This window comes from Pinus tabuliformis, chromosome Q, assembly GCF_031772625.1.
Source record: "Pinus tabuliformis cultivar Carrire ecotype Pingquan chromosome Q, CPIR1, whole genome shotgun sequence".
Taxonomy (NCBI): Eukaryota; Viridiplantae; Streptophyta; class Pinopsida; order Pinales; family Pinaceae; genus Pinus; species Pinus tabuliformis.
Genome location: NC_142296.1, coordinates 1,324,981,264 through 1,324,996,635, shown reverse-complemented (window position 1 = coordinate 1,324,996,635; position 15,372 = coordinate 1,324,981,264). Strand labels below are relative to the sequence as shown.

Sequence of the window (15,372 nt, the reverse complement as noted above, 5' to 3'; positions counted from 1 at the left end):
GGAGGAAGTTATGAGTCACACCAGGCAGTTTCCTTTGTTCAAACCCCACAAATGGAAATGAATACGAGCTCTCAGAACAGGGAATAGGCTTGCAAAAGTATGCTTGCAATAATCTAAGAAATGAAGTCACAACAAAGGAAATAATCCTCTAAATATAGAATGTGAGTTTCTCCCTGTTGTATTATTTGACAGCACCAAGATAAACACAACTAACTACTAGTAAAACATTCATTCAAATCAACATATTCAATTCAAGAACATTTGGCATAACATGAATAGAAAACAAATGTATATGAGATTGAAGACATTGTAAGTGTAGCCTAAGTCTGTATACATGTGCTATATGTATGAAGTAAGAAATTGTGTCCCAAATGTGTATACATGTGTTGTATACATGTTAATAGAATATGTGAAATTATTTGTACGGCATAAATCTCCATTGCTCTAACTAACCTAGACCCTTGTCCCTGAGCTCTGGGTATCCTCGTGTGAAGTCATGATCTTCTAAAGACAGCACTGCAGGTTGAGACATTCCTGGACATTCCACTGCACTGGTTTAGTCTTTATACAAAATGCGCTGCAAGTGTATTCTTTACTGTCATAAATATAGTAAAAACATGATCCAGCAAAGAGATTCTGTGATAGTCATTTGATTATAAAAATCACAAAAATAGAAATTTATTTATCTCCATCAAGAATTGTTACATGCCACTACAGCAACATAAAGGCTTGTTTTGTTGATCAAGGTAGAAATTCAGATATACAAAATCCAATTTGGTAACTTTCTCTTTAAAACAAGTTCTATTTCACAATGTACAGTCAATGGAGCTATTGACAGTCAGCAGGGAAAAAGAAGATCGTGCAATTACGGAGTTTGGCTTTCAGTACAATATTAATACATGTACATTCAACACATATATGTAAAAAGGTATCAGTATCAGCTGCTAGTTATCTGTTATTTCACATACAATATTACAATCGTTAGTAAATAGGTTACCCCATTTGAAATTGTTACCTTTATTTTTAGGTCCTATGGACTATTACAGTCGCCTCTTAAACATATAGTTGTAAATACTTTATATATTCCTATGACAGTACTCACGTACAGTTAAACAATGTGTTAATTATATCCTAAAATCAATGCTGATAAAATTGCTGTGGATAAGCTGTATTATGCGATCGCTTTTTAATATTTAGGCAGTCTATAGAGCCTACTGTTTGTTAGCCACTAAACTGCACATTAGATTCAGATGAAAGCAAAATGCATTCCGATAAACCAATCTACTATATAAAGGCAGTCTATAGAGCCTACTGTTTGTTAGCCACTAAACTGCACATTAGATTCAGATGAAAGCAAAATGCATTCCGATAAACCAATCTACTATATAATTGCTTGGAGGACTAGAGTCTTGGAATTGTCCCCAAAAGGAATTTTGACACATTTTTCTGACCACGTTCTTTTCCTGTGACTTGGTAACTTCATATGTCTATCCACTACAACTGATGATGAATTGTCCTCTGTTTTCACGCTATGCTTCCACATTCTGTGTCTTTGGAGAACACCAATGAAAAGCATACATTACTGGAATTTTATTGCCATGATGCATTCTTGGCACGCTTAGACTAATTTTTGTAGTCGTTCTGAGCTGTGGACTAGTTTCCTGCAATAGGCCACGTATGCAAAAGAAATTAAGGAATAAATATAACAATGAAAGCAATCACATTTACAGTGTTGAAGGGGAAACAATTGAATTCTAGGTCCATGATCGTTCCTTTAGGGGTTGAAACTTGTGGTTTGTGGAGGATCTATGCTTGTGCATAACATGTAGATCTCCACACCTGCATGATTTGTTAGGTTACCCCCTTTGTACTAGTGAATAAAACTAAGATAACTCAAAGGCAGAAGACTTTCCCAGCTAGGAAAGTTACCTTTTAATGACCACTACAATTATAGAGGTCTGTACTCTATAGACATGTTGGATGAGTGATTTAAGGTGTGTGTATACAATTTATTATGTTATTTCTTGTTGAGTTGCATGCTTTTAAGGACAACTTCGCTATAGTGCTCAAAGAACAGCATATATCTTATTGTCATCAATAAAAGCTCTAATAATGGCTAAAATTCCCTGAAATTCGTGAAGTTTTTATAAACTCCATTGCATAGAAGGGCTAGTGCATACATGTGTCGCAAGGTGGTATAACATAAGTTCCGTTAACTGTCGATGTACTTTTTGGAACTTGCTTCCTCTCATCATGATAAGGCTATCGCATCTAGATTTAACAATATAGCAGAACCATTAGCACCAATCAATTATATTGCCTTTAGCTAAGTTACCACATGTGAAGGGTATCTATTCTACCAAAGTCACTCAAGACCTGCACCTGGCCCCATTTATCATTGTTTGCACTATTGCACATCCACAAGCATTCACATGTCACTCGGTAGGACTTGAACCCTCGTCGGGGTTGTTATAACACAAAATGTCTAGGCACCGCGACAACGGCTCAGATCAGGGGTTGTCACACGGATCCCCAATCACTCCATTTGAGTTGTCTCCCTATAGCAGACTAAGGGGGGTAGACCCTATGGAAATGGAACGAGGGAAGATTAGTTGGGAACCAACCAATCTGGGAGACACAGCTAAGAAACCAATACTTGTTTAGATTATGCAAGATTTTAAGGATTCAAATTGATTTGAGGAAAATGATACTAGCGCCTTGTGGAGTCAACTATCTTGCAAAGGATGTTAAAATTGGCAACCAGGGCAAAACTTCATGTGGGTCATCTTATTCATGGCTGATAATATTTTTATTAGATTTCTCTCGTCGAGAGGTGTAGGATTGATATAAAGATCATCCGATTCCGATAAGTATTCATGGAGATATGAATTTATTTTGATTATGGAATTATTATCAAGCCGACCTACAACTCATGTAGGCTCAGAAGCCCAACAGTCGCATCTATTCACCCACCAACGTTGTGTATAAATATAAGATGACTTTTCCTCATTTGGACTCACTCATCTCATCACATCTCTCTCTCTCTCTACTACGCAGAAATGAGTCTCTTCTCTACTGCGCTGAAATGGCCCATGGGTCTCTCTCTCACACATGTGAAGCCGGAAGCTGTTGAATTTGAAGCTGCAACTGCAGAAGTAAAGACTGACTTGCGTGGCCTGGAAGATCTCCTCTTTGGAACTGCGCTGTAGGTTCATCTGAACCTCCTCTGAAAGCCGCAACTTTTGGTGGTGGAATGAAGTCAATCCGATTAACGGTTTGCAAGATATCGACTGCCCTAGTTTGAAGTCAGAAACTGTTGAAACTGAAGCTGCAACTGCAGAAGTAAAGATTGACCTGCGTGGCCTAGAAGATCTCCTCTTTGGAACTGCGTTGTAGGTTCATCTGAACCTCCTCTGAAAGCCGCAACTTTTGGTGGTGGAATGAAGTCAATCCGACGAACGGTTTGCAAGATATTGTCTGCCCTAGTTTGATAATGAAGCCGCTAATGCTGATGCTATTGATCTAGGGTTTGCTACTGCTGATATGAATCAGATTTATTGTACTATTTCTCTCTGCTGAATTATTGAAGATAAAAGAAGATTTGATCAAAGGGTTTCCCCACACATTGTGGGGTTTGTCCCTGGCTAGCCGCCACATCTTGTGTCTCTTGTCTTGGCTTGTTTTCTGTCGATCGTTTAATGTTCTATCTGCACTTTACTTTATGTACGTGTGATTGCTAATCTTTGGAATATAATAAATAAAAGAAGCAAATTGTTATAAGCATAGAACATACCATAACCTAACATGGAATCAGAGCTGAGGTGAAGACAAAGCCCGAGCAAGAGCAAGAGCAATCATCGAAGAGAATATTGGCAAGGCTATCCTAAAAGAACTATGGGGTCCTCAACACTCTTTCCTGCTGAAGACAAGCTCCGTGAGAAAGCTGACTATCACGGATGGAAGATGTCTATCGATCTAACCCTTGAGAATCAAGGAGTGTTGGATCATGTGAGAGGCAATATTGTTGAGCCTCCAGCCTGGAACAAATGAAAAAATGGAGAAGTCAAAACAATAGAAGATCATCCGAGACTCTATCAACAAGCACTCGGTGGCCTACATCTCTGAACTGGACACCTCCAAGGAAATCTACAATAGACTGGTGAGTTTATTTAAAGTTAATGATGCAAATCAAGTTTTGTTTCTTAGAAATAAGCTGAGGTAAATCAAGAAGAGTAAGGATGAAAGTATGCAAGCATACTTCTTAAGAATCACCGAGATCAAGAACGATCTCCTATCTATTGGGGAAACTATTACTGACAGAGAAATGGCACTCACAACTCTTGGAGAATTACCATCCGAATGGTACGTGTTCAAGACTACTCTTCTGAACTATAATGTAATTCCTGGTTTCGAGGAATTAATGGCTAGATGCATTCAAGAAGAAACAAGGGAAGAAGTGCAAGAAATGCCCATGCCTAAAGGTCCTCCTGCTGCCTTTTCTTCTCATGCAAAGAGAAGAAAGGACTCACATCGGGACGATGATCAAAATCCCTCTGATGGCAATCAAAGGAATGACAAATTCAATAACAAAGGTAAGAGGAGAGCTAGGAATCAAGGAAGAGGACAACCATTCAAGAAGGCTAGAAATTCCAGGATATATTAAATGCACCTGACCTCAAAAAGAACCTAGTGTCCATCTCAGCAATGGAAGACAAAGGCTACAAGGTAACCTTTAGCGATGGCAAGGTACGTATATGGAAAAATAAAGTTAAAGATGCCTTTACTCTTGGGTTTAGTGTTGATTCATTATATCAGGTCGATGGAAGTCTGCTAGGTGTCATGTCTTATGACACATCTCTTCAGTCCGAACTTTGACATCGGAGGTTTGCCCCCCTTCATTATAAAGCTATACTCGATGTAAGACAAATGGTTACAGGGATGCCCGAATTCTGAGTAGAGAAAGAAGGTGTATGTCCAGGATGTGCCAAAGGAAAGCTCAAAAGGGGACCATTCCCCTCCAGCCAAAGCAAGACCTCCGATATATTATAGTTGGTTCACTCAGGCATACCTGAGGTTGGCATTAAGAGGGAGACTACTACACCACATACTCCTGAGCAGAATGGTGTGGCGGGAAGGAAGAACTGCACGATTGTGGAAGCTGTCCGGGCCATGCTACATGATCAAAGACTTCTGAAGTTTCTATGGGCTGAAACTACAAACACCACCATATATGTATAAAATTGATGCCCTCATCAAGCATTGGGTTCCAAGACTCCTGAAGAAATGTTCACCACCAGTCAAAGGGAAGTTGTGATTAGTCATGATGTCACCTTTGACGAAGATATGGCTCTCAGCAAGGTGAACAATTTTCTGACTTTGAGGAGCTCTCAAGAAGCCGACACCAGGGAACCGAAAGAAAAGGATGATGAATCAATGCCTGATGTAGAAGAACCCATGGATCCGATTGATCCTCATCCACATGAGCCTTCCTCTTCTAGGAAGAGGCCTTCATGGCTTAGGGGGATACTTGATGATACTAAAGGACATGCTACACCCTGAGGAACCTTCCATCAAAGTAAGAAACTTAACAGGTATCAAGGATACCTGACCATCATGAGCACGATCATACAAAATGAGCCTTCATCATTCTCAGATGTCGTCAAGCATTAACTATGGAAGGATGCTATGACCATAGAATATGAGTCTATTATGGAGAATGATGTCTGGGAAGTAGTTCCCAGACCCTGGACAAGACAATTGTTACTTCAAAATGGCTTTACAAGATAAAGCATGCAACAAATGCAAGTATGAAAAAGTATAAGGTTCATTTTGTTGCTCGTGGTTTATCCCAGAAGGAAGGTATAGAATATGATATTTGCACCTGTTGCCAGATATACGACCATCCGCTTGATCATAGCCCTTGTGGCTTCACAAGAATGAAACCTACATCAGTGGATGTCAAGACCGCGTTCTTGCATGGTTCTATCAAAGAAGAGGTCTATGTGGAGCAACCTGAAGGATTTGAGATTTATGATTGAAAATCTCATGTATGCAGGTTGAAGAAGGCTCTCTATGCACTGAAGCAAGCACCCCGAGCATGGTATGAGAGGATCGGTAGCTACTTGATGAAGATGAGATTCACTAGGAGTGAAGCCCATCCTAACCTTTACTTTGAGGTTGAAGATGACAAGCCTCTCATACTGGTGTTGTATGTGGATGACCTCTTTCTAACAGGTGCAGACCCTCTCATTCACAAATGTAAGAGGGAGCTGGCTTCTGAATTTGAAATAAAGGACCAAGGACTTGAAGTATGGCAGAAGCCAAGGGAAATTTTCCTATCTCAAGGAAAATATGTGGTAAAGATATTGGAAAGATTTGGTATGATGGACTGCAAGCCTGTGACTACCTCGAGGATCTTAACTTTTAGAAGTTATATGGTAGTGATGTCGGACCAGACTTGGGAAATGCCTCTGAGTTTCAAAAACTCATTCGCATTGATGTTCTTGGTGAACCTCCGTCCGAACATATGCTTTGCAGTTAGCACTGTGAGCTCATATTTGGTTGAGCCTCACTGCATTGATGCCAGGAATCTTCTGAGATGTCTTCAGGACACAATCTCTCATGGATTAAGATACACTGTCGGAGATGTGAGACTACTTGGATATACTGATGTTGATTGGGCAGGCAGTGTGGTGGACCGTAAGAGCACTTCTGGGTGCTGTTTCACCTTGGGATCTGCTTCGATATCCTGGATGAGCAGGAAGCAGAAGTCGGTGGCTTTGAGCACCGCCGAAGCAGGATATATTGTTGCTAGCATGACCTCGTGTGAGGTAGTCTGGTTGCGAAAGCTCTTCAGTGAGCTGTTTGGATTTACATTGGATACCACTGTGATTCTCTATAACAACCAGAGGTGGGATTCGATTATTGAGGAATCCCGTATTCGTCGATTGCTCCAGCAGATAGACATCATCTGGGATATGGTAAGTTGATGAGCAAGGAGGCTCCATCGCATTAAGATGATGTACAGATTGATACACCTTGTCAAAGCCCCGAGGAAAGATCTAATCTGCGATTTTCCCAAACGACTTGGAGTCGGCAAGAAACCCTTGTACAAGGGTCCTGCATGTTGCATACATAGAGCTCTGGGAGCTCTGAGGGCTTGCGGTTCCTACTGGAGCAACATATGACCACAGGGTGACTCACCCTCCCCTGGTGGTGCACACTGGAACAAGATGATTCGCTCTCTTGTGGGACAAGATGATTCGCTCTCTTGTGGAACAGGATGATTCGCTCTCCTGTGTAGCAGGATGATTAGTTCTCCTGTGAGGTCTGGATTGATGTGTTCTCCATGGCAACCTGGATTGATGTGTTCTCCACGGCGATTGTAGCAGGATTGATGTGTTCTCCTGTGAGGACAAGATTGATTAGTTCTCCTGTCGAGGCATCCTACCCATGCAGTCTGGGACTCATGGGAAGTACCTCTCATTTGATCAATGAGCAGGGAAATGAAGTTAGGGACCATAGTAGTACCGATGGACGCATCGTTGTATCTACCGTACTCCCTACGCTAGGATGACCTCCATTGATCTGGGATCAATGATACTGGTCTGGGACCAGTGGTAGGAGTTGTACCATACTATGACGCTGACTTCGGGTCGGTTGAGACTGGTCTGGGACCAGTGGTACATACTCCGAGACTGACTTCGTGTCAGTGCAGTACTAGTCTGGGACCAGTGAGAGTGGTACATACTATGACGCTGACTTTGGGTCGGTTGAGACTGGTCTGGGACCAGTGGTACACTCTCTGAGACTGTGATACTGGTCTGAGACCAGTGGTAGGAGTTGTACCATACTATGACGCTGACTTCGGGTCGGTTGAGACTGGTTTGGGACCAGTGGTACATACTCCGAGACTGACTTCGTGTCAGTGCAATACTGGTCTGGGACCAGTGGGAGTGGTACATACTATGACGCTGACTTCGGGTCGGTTGAGACTGGTCTGGGACCAGTGGTACACTCTCTAAGACTGCGATACTGGTCTGGGACCAGTGGTAGGAGTGGTACTTACTATGAAGCTGACTTCGGGTCGGCTGAGACTGGTCTGGGACCAGTGGTATGCACTCTGAGACTGACTTTGAGTCAGTGGAGGATGATACTGGTCTAGGACCAGTGGAGTTGTACTCACTATGACGCTGACTTCGGGTTGGTTGAGACTGGTCTGGGACCAGTGGTACATACTCTAAGACTGACTTTTAGTCAGTATGGTACATCCTCGATCATTTCTTCTTCTTCATAATTCGGACAAAAGCAGAGCAGAACAGAACAATGCAAGAGCAGAGCAGAACAGAGCAAAACAGTACAGATCACTACAGGCCAGAACAAGACAAAGCAGAACAGGCAGAATAGAGCAGAGCAGGGCAAGGGTCAGGTTGTACAGGGCGGTGCATTTGATGGACGAATAGTAACGACCAATAGACAGATTGCAGATGAAGTTCTCCATGGTTGAGAGGGAGTGTTAAAATTGGCAACCAGGGTAAAACTTCATGTGGGTCATCTTATTCATGGCTGATAATATTTTTATTAGATTCCTCTCGTTGAGAGGTGTAGGATTGATATAAAGATCATCCGATTCCGATAAGTATTCATGGAGATATGAATTTATTTTGATTATGGAATTATTATCAAGCCGACCTACAACTCATGTAGGCTCAGAAGCCCAACAGTTGTTGAAATTTGGTACCGGAGGACAGGTGGTTCCCTAAGGCTTTGATCTTTGGCCTAGGGAAAAGTGTCCAAAAGAATTTAATTTTTCTCCTAAAGTAACTTTATAATTTTTTATAAAGTTAAATCTAATTTGAAAGTGACTTTAAGTGATAAAGTTACTAAGTCTAATTTTAAAGTGACTTTATAAAGTCAATGAAAAATTAGAAAGGAAAAGTGACTTTGGAAATAAATGACTAAGTGGGTCTTTATTAAAGTGGGGTGAATTAAAAAATAGAAAGTGAGATTTAAATGAGCATTTAATCTCAGCCATTGATCTAAATCTATTTCAGCGATTGGATTTAGGGATCACCCAAAAGTCATTTAGGGTTGGGTTAAGGGAGGAAAAGGTGGAAAAGATCATTCATTCTTTCATGAGCAGATTGGGAGAAGGAGAGCAAGAGAGCAAGGGAGATTTCTAGACAAGGAGGAGAAAGAGGCAGCAGTTTGGCACACACACCAAGGCAGCATTTCAGCAAATCTGAACAGCATAAAGAACAAGCAGAAAAAGGCAGATTTAGTGAGCAAAACAGTGAAAAAAATATTTTTCAGCACGAATATCGAGGAGGCGATTTTCTGCACTTTTCCCGAGGGCTGTTCGTACAAGTCCGTACGGCCGTCCGTACAGTCCGTACAGTCCGTACGGTCCGTACATCCGTACGTCCGTACAGTCCGTACATCCGTACGGTCCGTACAGCTCTTCCAGCAGTTTTCAGATTGTCGTTTGGGCTGAAAACAGATAAGTTTTGTTTGCTGGAAAAATTTCTGTTTTGCTGATTTTTTGCTGAAAATATTTTCTCTGTAAAAGGCATTTTCCAGAAATAAAGAAGAGCTCTCAAACTGGTTTTCCCCAAGAGTTGTAGGGGGTTTTTCCAGGGTCAAGTTGACCAAAAATCACTGAGTTTAAATGTGTTTTTATGGCTGTTTTAATTGCTGATTTTTTATTTCTGCAATTTCCAGCACTCTGAAAAATTTCCAGAATTTGTGTTTTCAGCAATATTTATTTTTTCAGTCTGTTAAATGTATGGCTATGGGAATGGGCATTTAACTATATGGGAGAAATAAGGTGAAACTGAAAACCGGGGTGGGAAACAGAAAAATTTTACATGGTATCAGAGCTTGAGTGCTGAAGGGCAGTTTGGGACAGCAAAAGAGAAAAAATACAGCTGCTGATTTTTCACTCAGAAAATTCCAGCAAGCTGATTTTTCATAAACAGCAGGTTTATCTTTACCACAGCAGTGCTATTTTTCAGTTTTAGGACAGCAAGATGTCATTGGGATTGAGGGTGGAGGATAGGTTGGATGGGCATACAAATTACAGCGTTTGGAAGGAGAGAATGCAGAGTATCTTTGAGGAGGCAGAAGTCTGGGATATCATGGTGCATACAGCACAGCACCCTGTTGTTGTGCCTACTGATGCTACTCAGTTGGCAGCTTATAATAGAAAGAACAACAAGGGTAAGAGGCTGATTCTAGACGGAATCAAAGACCATTGCATTCCTCATGTGAGAGGAAAGAGCAATGCCCATGAGATGTGGACAGCATTGTCCAATCTCTACCAGAGTACCAATGAGAACCGGAAGATGGTCCTGAAGGAGAAGCTGAAGAACATTAAGATGGGGAATGATAGTGCAGCTGGATATCTCACAAAGATTACCAATGTGAGAGATGAGTTGGCAGCGATTGGAGAGGCCATTCCATCCACTGAGTTGGTGCGTATTGCAGTGAATGGCCTCCCCCGTTCATGGTTGAACTTTGCTGATGGGGTTTGTGCACGTGAGACCCTTCCCACATGGGAGAGGTTTTGGGATGATTGTATACAGACAGAGATCAGGAAAGGACAGCTTGGGGCAACCAAGCCAGTTGAGCAGGATGAGGACGTAGCACTGGTGGCAGGAGGCAAGAAAGGCAAAGGGAAGAAGCAGGCTTCCACAAGCGGTGGTGGAGGCAAAGGCAAAGGTAAAGGTAAACAGGGTAACTCACAAAAGGACTATTCCAAAGTGAAGTGTTGGAATTGTCAGAAGATGGGACACTATGCAGTTGTGTGTCCGGAGAAGAAGAAGAAGAAGGGGAAGACCCAGGATGTGGCAGCGTCAGCTGAGATTGAGGACTTTGCAGGTCGTTTTGACCGGGAGTTTGCGTTCACTACATGTGAGTCCTCTAGTGCAGGATCACCTGCCACACAGGTTCAGAGGGAGCATGCTTTTCCCTCGATTAGTGGAGCATCTACAGGTATCTGGTATGTGGACAGTGGGGCTTCACGTCACATGACAGGAGTCCAGGAGTACTTCTCAGAGCTTTCAGAGAGTGGCACTGATATTGAGGTAGTACTCGGTGATGACAGAGTTGTTAGAGCAGTCGGGGTGGGGACAGTGACATTTCAGAGGGAGTCCAAACCTCCCTTGAAGGTGTCAGAGGTTCTTTATGTGCCAGGGATGAGGAAGAACCTCATATCCGTCTCAGCGTTGGAGGACAGAGGATATGAGGTATTGTTCAGGGAAGGACAGGTGTTGATGTATCCCAGGGGCTCTCCAGCTGATTCAGCTAGAGTGATAGGTGTACGCCATGCAAAGGTGTACAAGTTTGCATTCCAGCCCCCTTTGGCATTGAGCTGTAGTACCGACAGCAGAGCTAGCAGTTCTGAGCTATGTGAGATTTGGCACCGCAGGATGGGGCACATGTCTCATGGAGCCTTGAGGACATTGCGGGAGATCACTACAGGTGTGCCAGATTTCAATACTGATCACCATGATACTTGCAGAGGTTGTGCGATGGGCAAGTTTGTCAAATCCCCTTTTCCCAGCAGTGACAGCAGAGCGACGGGGATACTTGATTTGATTCATTCCGATGTGAGCGGTCGGATGTCTCATGTTTCCTTGAGTGGATATGAGTACTATGTCTTATTCATTGATGATCACTTCAGGAGGACCTGGATTTATTTCTTGAAGACCAAGAGTGAGGTCTTCAAGCGGTTTCAGGAGTTCAGAGCTCTTATGGAGACTCAGACAGGTCGAAAGATCAAGTCCCTGAGGTCGGACAATGGAGGAGAGTACACCCTTGGAGAGTTTGTTGACTAATGTGCAGAGGCAGGCATTAGGAGGGAGTTCACTGTTCCTTACAACCCCCAGCAGAACGGGGTTGCGGAGAGGAAGAACAGATCCATCATAGGGGCTGCCAAAGCCATGTTATATGATCAGGGGTTGCCATTGTTCTTGTGGGCAGAGGCCTGCAACACAGCTGTTTACTTGCAGAACAGGAGTCCGCATCGTGCCTTGGGGCACATGACTCCGGAGGAGGCTTTCTTTGGGAAGAAGCCTGATCTTGGTCATCTTCATATCCTTGGATGCATTACATACTCCTATATACCCAAGGAGGAGAGGACCAAACTAGAGCCCACCGCAGAGAAGGGTATCTTTGTGGGCTACAGTGAGACCTCAAAGGCCTTTCGGATTTACATTCCTGCACAGAGGAAAGTTGTTGTCAGACGGGATGTGAAGTTCGAGGAGGACAGGGCCTTTAGGAGGTCACGGGAGTTAGAGTATCTGGATCAGCCAGACCCTCAGCAGCAGTTGAGTCAGTCGCAGGGATCCAGTGGGCAGGGATCAGGAGGATCCGGAGGTACATCTATGAGGATGTCAGGTCCATCAGTGAGCAGTGGCTCGCCGAGCCAGAGGGGTGGTGCTCCGGGCAGCATACAGAGCAGTTCACTAGGGAGTCCACTGATGGACAGTTCACACGGTACCTCAGCTTCTACAGGTTCAGGTGCAGGCAGGAGGACAGCAGACAGACAGTCAGGAGTTCAGGCTACTGATGGGGATGAGGAGGAGGAGTTTCATTCTCCTATGGGAGAAGCATGCTCAGGGAAGAGGAAGCCCAAGTGGCTTCAGGACACCTTGAGAGATGCCACATCTGTTGCTGAGCCGAAGAGGCCGGTCAGAGAGAGTAGACCACCTGAGAGATTTTGTAGCTATATGGCGATGGTTACCAGCATCCTTGACTCTGAGCCTTCTAGCTATGAGGAGGCAGCTAGCCAGCAGGTCTGGAGAGAGGCCATGCAGGAGGAGTATTCTTCTATCATGAAGAATGATGTTTGGGAGGTGGTGCCGAGGCCTGAGGGCAAATCCGTGGTTACTTCCAGATGGCTTTACAAGGTAAAGCATGCTGCAGATGGCAGCATTGAGAAATTCAAAGCAAGGTTTGTGGCTAGAGGGTTCTCACAGGTAGAGGGAGTTGATTATGAGGAGACCTTCGCTCCCGTGGCTCGATATACTTCGATCCGCTCCATTATATCGATAGCAGCAGAGATGGGTTGGAAGATCCACCAGATGGATGTGAAAACCGCATTTCTCAATGGCTTCATACAGGAGGAGGTGTACATTGAGCAGCCACAGGGCTTTGAGGTGCATGGGAAGGAGTCCCATGTGTGCAGATTGAAGAAGGCCCTTTATGGCCTGAAGCAAGCTCCCAGAGCTTGGTACTCCAGGATAGATGCATACTTGCAGGGGATGGGTTTCACAAAGAGTGAGGCAGATCCGAACCTTTACTTTATTGTGATTGGTGAGGAGCCTCTCATTCTGGTGCTGTATGTGGATGACTTGATCATTACAGGTGCAGAGAGACTCATAGAGCACTGCAAGAGAGATCTTGCAACGGAGTTTGAGATGAAGGACATCGGCTTGATGCATTACTTTTTGGGTTTGGAGGTGTGGCAGGAGGAGGGGCATTTCTTCCTGGGGCAGGGGAAGTATATTGTGGACATCCTTAGCAGATTCCACATGGAGGATTGTAGACCCATGTCGACACCGATGATCACCAACTGGAAGAAGATTCATGCTTCGGATTCCGAGTTGGTGGATCCCACATTGTACAGGCAGCTGATTGGTTCCTTGATGTATTTGGTCAACACCAGACCAGATATCTGTTTTGCAGTCAACACGATGAGTCAGTTTATGTGTGAGCCTAGGAAGGTTCACTGGGTGGCTGCAAAACACATTTTGCGGTACTTGCAGGGGACAGTGGATTATGGTCTGGACTACAGGCAGGGAGATGGAGTGAGATTGGCAGGATACACTGATTCTGATTGGGCAGGTTGTGCTTCTGATAGGAAGAGCACTTCAGGGTGTTGTTTTGGGTTGGGTTCAGCAGTAGTGTCATGGTTCAGCCGGAAGCAGCAGTCAGTAGCACTGAGTTCAGCGGAAGCAGAGTATATGGCAGCCAGTCTAGCTAGTTGTGAGGCCATCTGGCTTCGCAAGATGTTGTTTGGCTTATTTGGTCAGCCGTTGAGACCTTCAGTGATTTACTGTGATAATCAGAGTTGCATTAAACTCACGGAGAATCCAGTATTTCATGACAGGTCAAAGCATATCGGGATCAGATATCATTTCATCAGAGACCATGTTCAGAAGGGAGCTGTAAAGCTTGAGTATATTTCCACTGATGAGCAGGTTGCAGATATTCTTACCAAAGCCTTACCACGGGGCAAGCATGTCTACTTCAGAGACAAGATGGGTGTGGTGAGGAACACCTTCCTCGGTAAGAGGGAGTGTTGAAATTTGGTACCGGAGGACAGGTGGTTCCCTAAGGCTTTGATCTTTGGCCTAGGGAAAAGTGTCCAAAAGAATTTAATTTTTCTCCTAAAGTAACTTTATAATTTTTTATAAAGTTAAATCTAATTTGAAAGTGACTTTAAGTGATAAAGTTACTAAGTCTAATTTTAAAGTGACTTTATAAAGTCAATGAAAAATTAGAAAGGAAAAGTGACTTTGGAAATAAATGACTAAGTGGGTCTTTATTAAAGTGGGGTGAATTAAAAAATAGAAAGTGAGATTTAAATGAGCATTTAATCTCAGCCATTGATCTAAATCTATTTCAGCGATTGGATTTAGGGATCACCCAAAAGTCATTTAGGGTTGGGTTAAGGGAGGAAAAGGTGGAAAAGATCATTCATTCTTTCATGAGCAGATTGGGAGAAGGAGAGCAAGAGAGCAAGGGAGATTTCTGGACAAGGAGGAGAAAGAGGCAGCAGTTTGGCACACACACCAAGGCAGCATTTCAGCAAATCTGAACAGCATAAAGAACAAGCAGAAAAAGGCAGATTTAGTGAGCAAAACAGTGAAAAAAATATTTTTCAGCACGAATATCGAGGAGGCGATTTTCTGCACTTTTCCCGAGGGCTGTTCGTACAAGTCCGTACGGCCGTCCGTACAGTCCGTACATCCGTACGTCCGTACAGTCCGTACATCCGTACGGTCCGTACAGCTCTTCCAGCAGTTTTAAGATTGTCGTTTGGGCTGAAAACAGATAAGTTTTGTTTGCTGGAAAAATTTCTGTTTTGCTGATTTTTTGCTGAAAATATTTTCTCTGTAAAAGGCATTTTCCAGAAATAAAGAAGAGCTCTCAAACTGGTTTTCCCCAAGAGTTGTAGGGGGTTTTTCCAGGGTCAAGTTGACCAAAAATCACTGAGTTTAAATGTGTTTTTATGGCTGTTTTAATTGCTGATTTTTTATTTCTGCAATTTCCAGCACTCTGAAAAATTTCCAGAATTTGTGTTTTCAGCAATATTTATTTTTTCAGTCTGTTAAATGTATGGCTATGGGAATGGGCATTTAACTA

At 43.3% G+C, this 15,372-nt stretch overlaps 1 protein-coding gene across 3 annotated transcripts in view; it reads right to left on the bottom strand.

Annotated features, from left to right (window-relative positions):
* Positions 1-272: 272 nt before the first annotated feature.
* The window catches only part of LOC149224723 (uncharacterized), a 77,262-nt gene continuing 62,162 nt past the window's right edge, over positions 273-15,372 (bottom strand). Inside the window, exon 2 of one of the 3 annotated variants that reach the window (XM_089386229.1) lies at positions 273-546. In XM_089386229.1, the coding sequence (XP_089242355.1) occupies positions 449-546 (98 nt within the window). In that variant the 3' untranslated portion in view covers positions 273-448. Of the gene's footprint in view, positions 547-1,532; positions 1,662-15,372 lie in introns of those variants that run through there. The other 2 variants (XM_089386230.1, XM_089386232.1) reach the window with 2 other exon arrangements.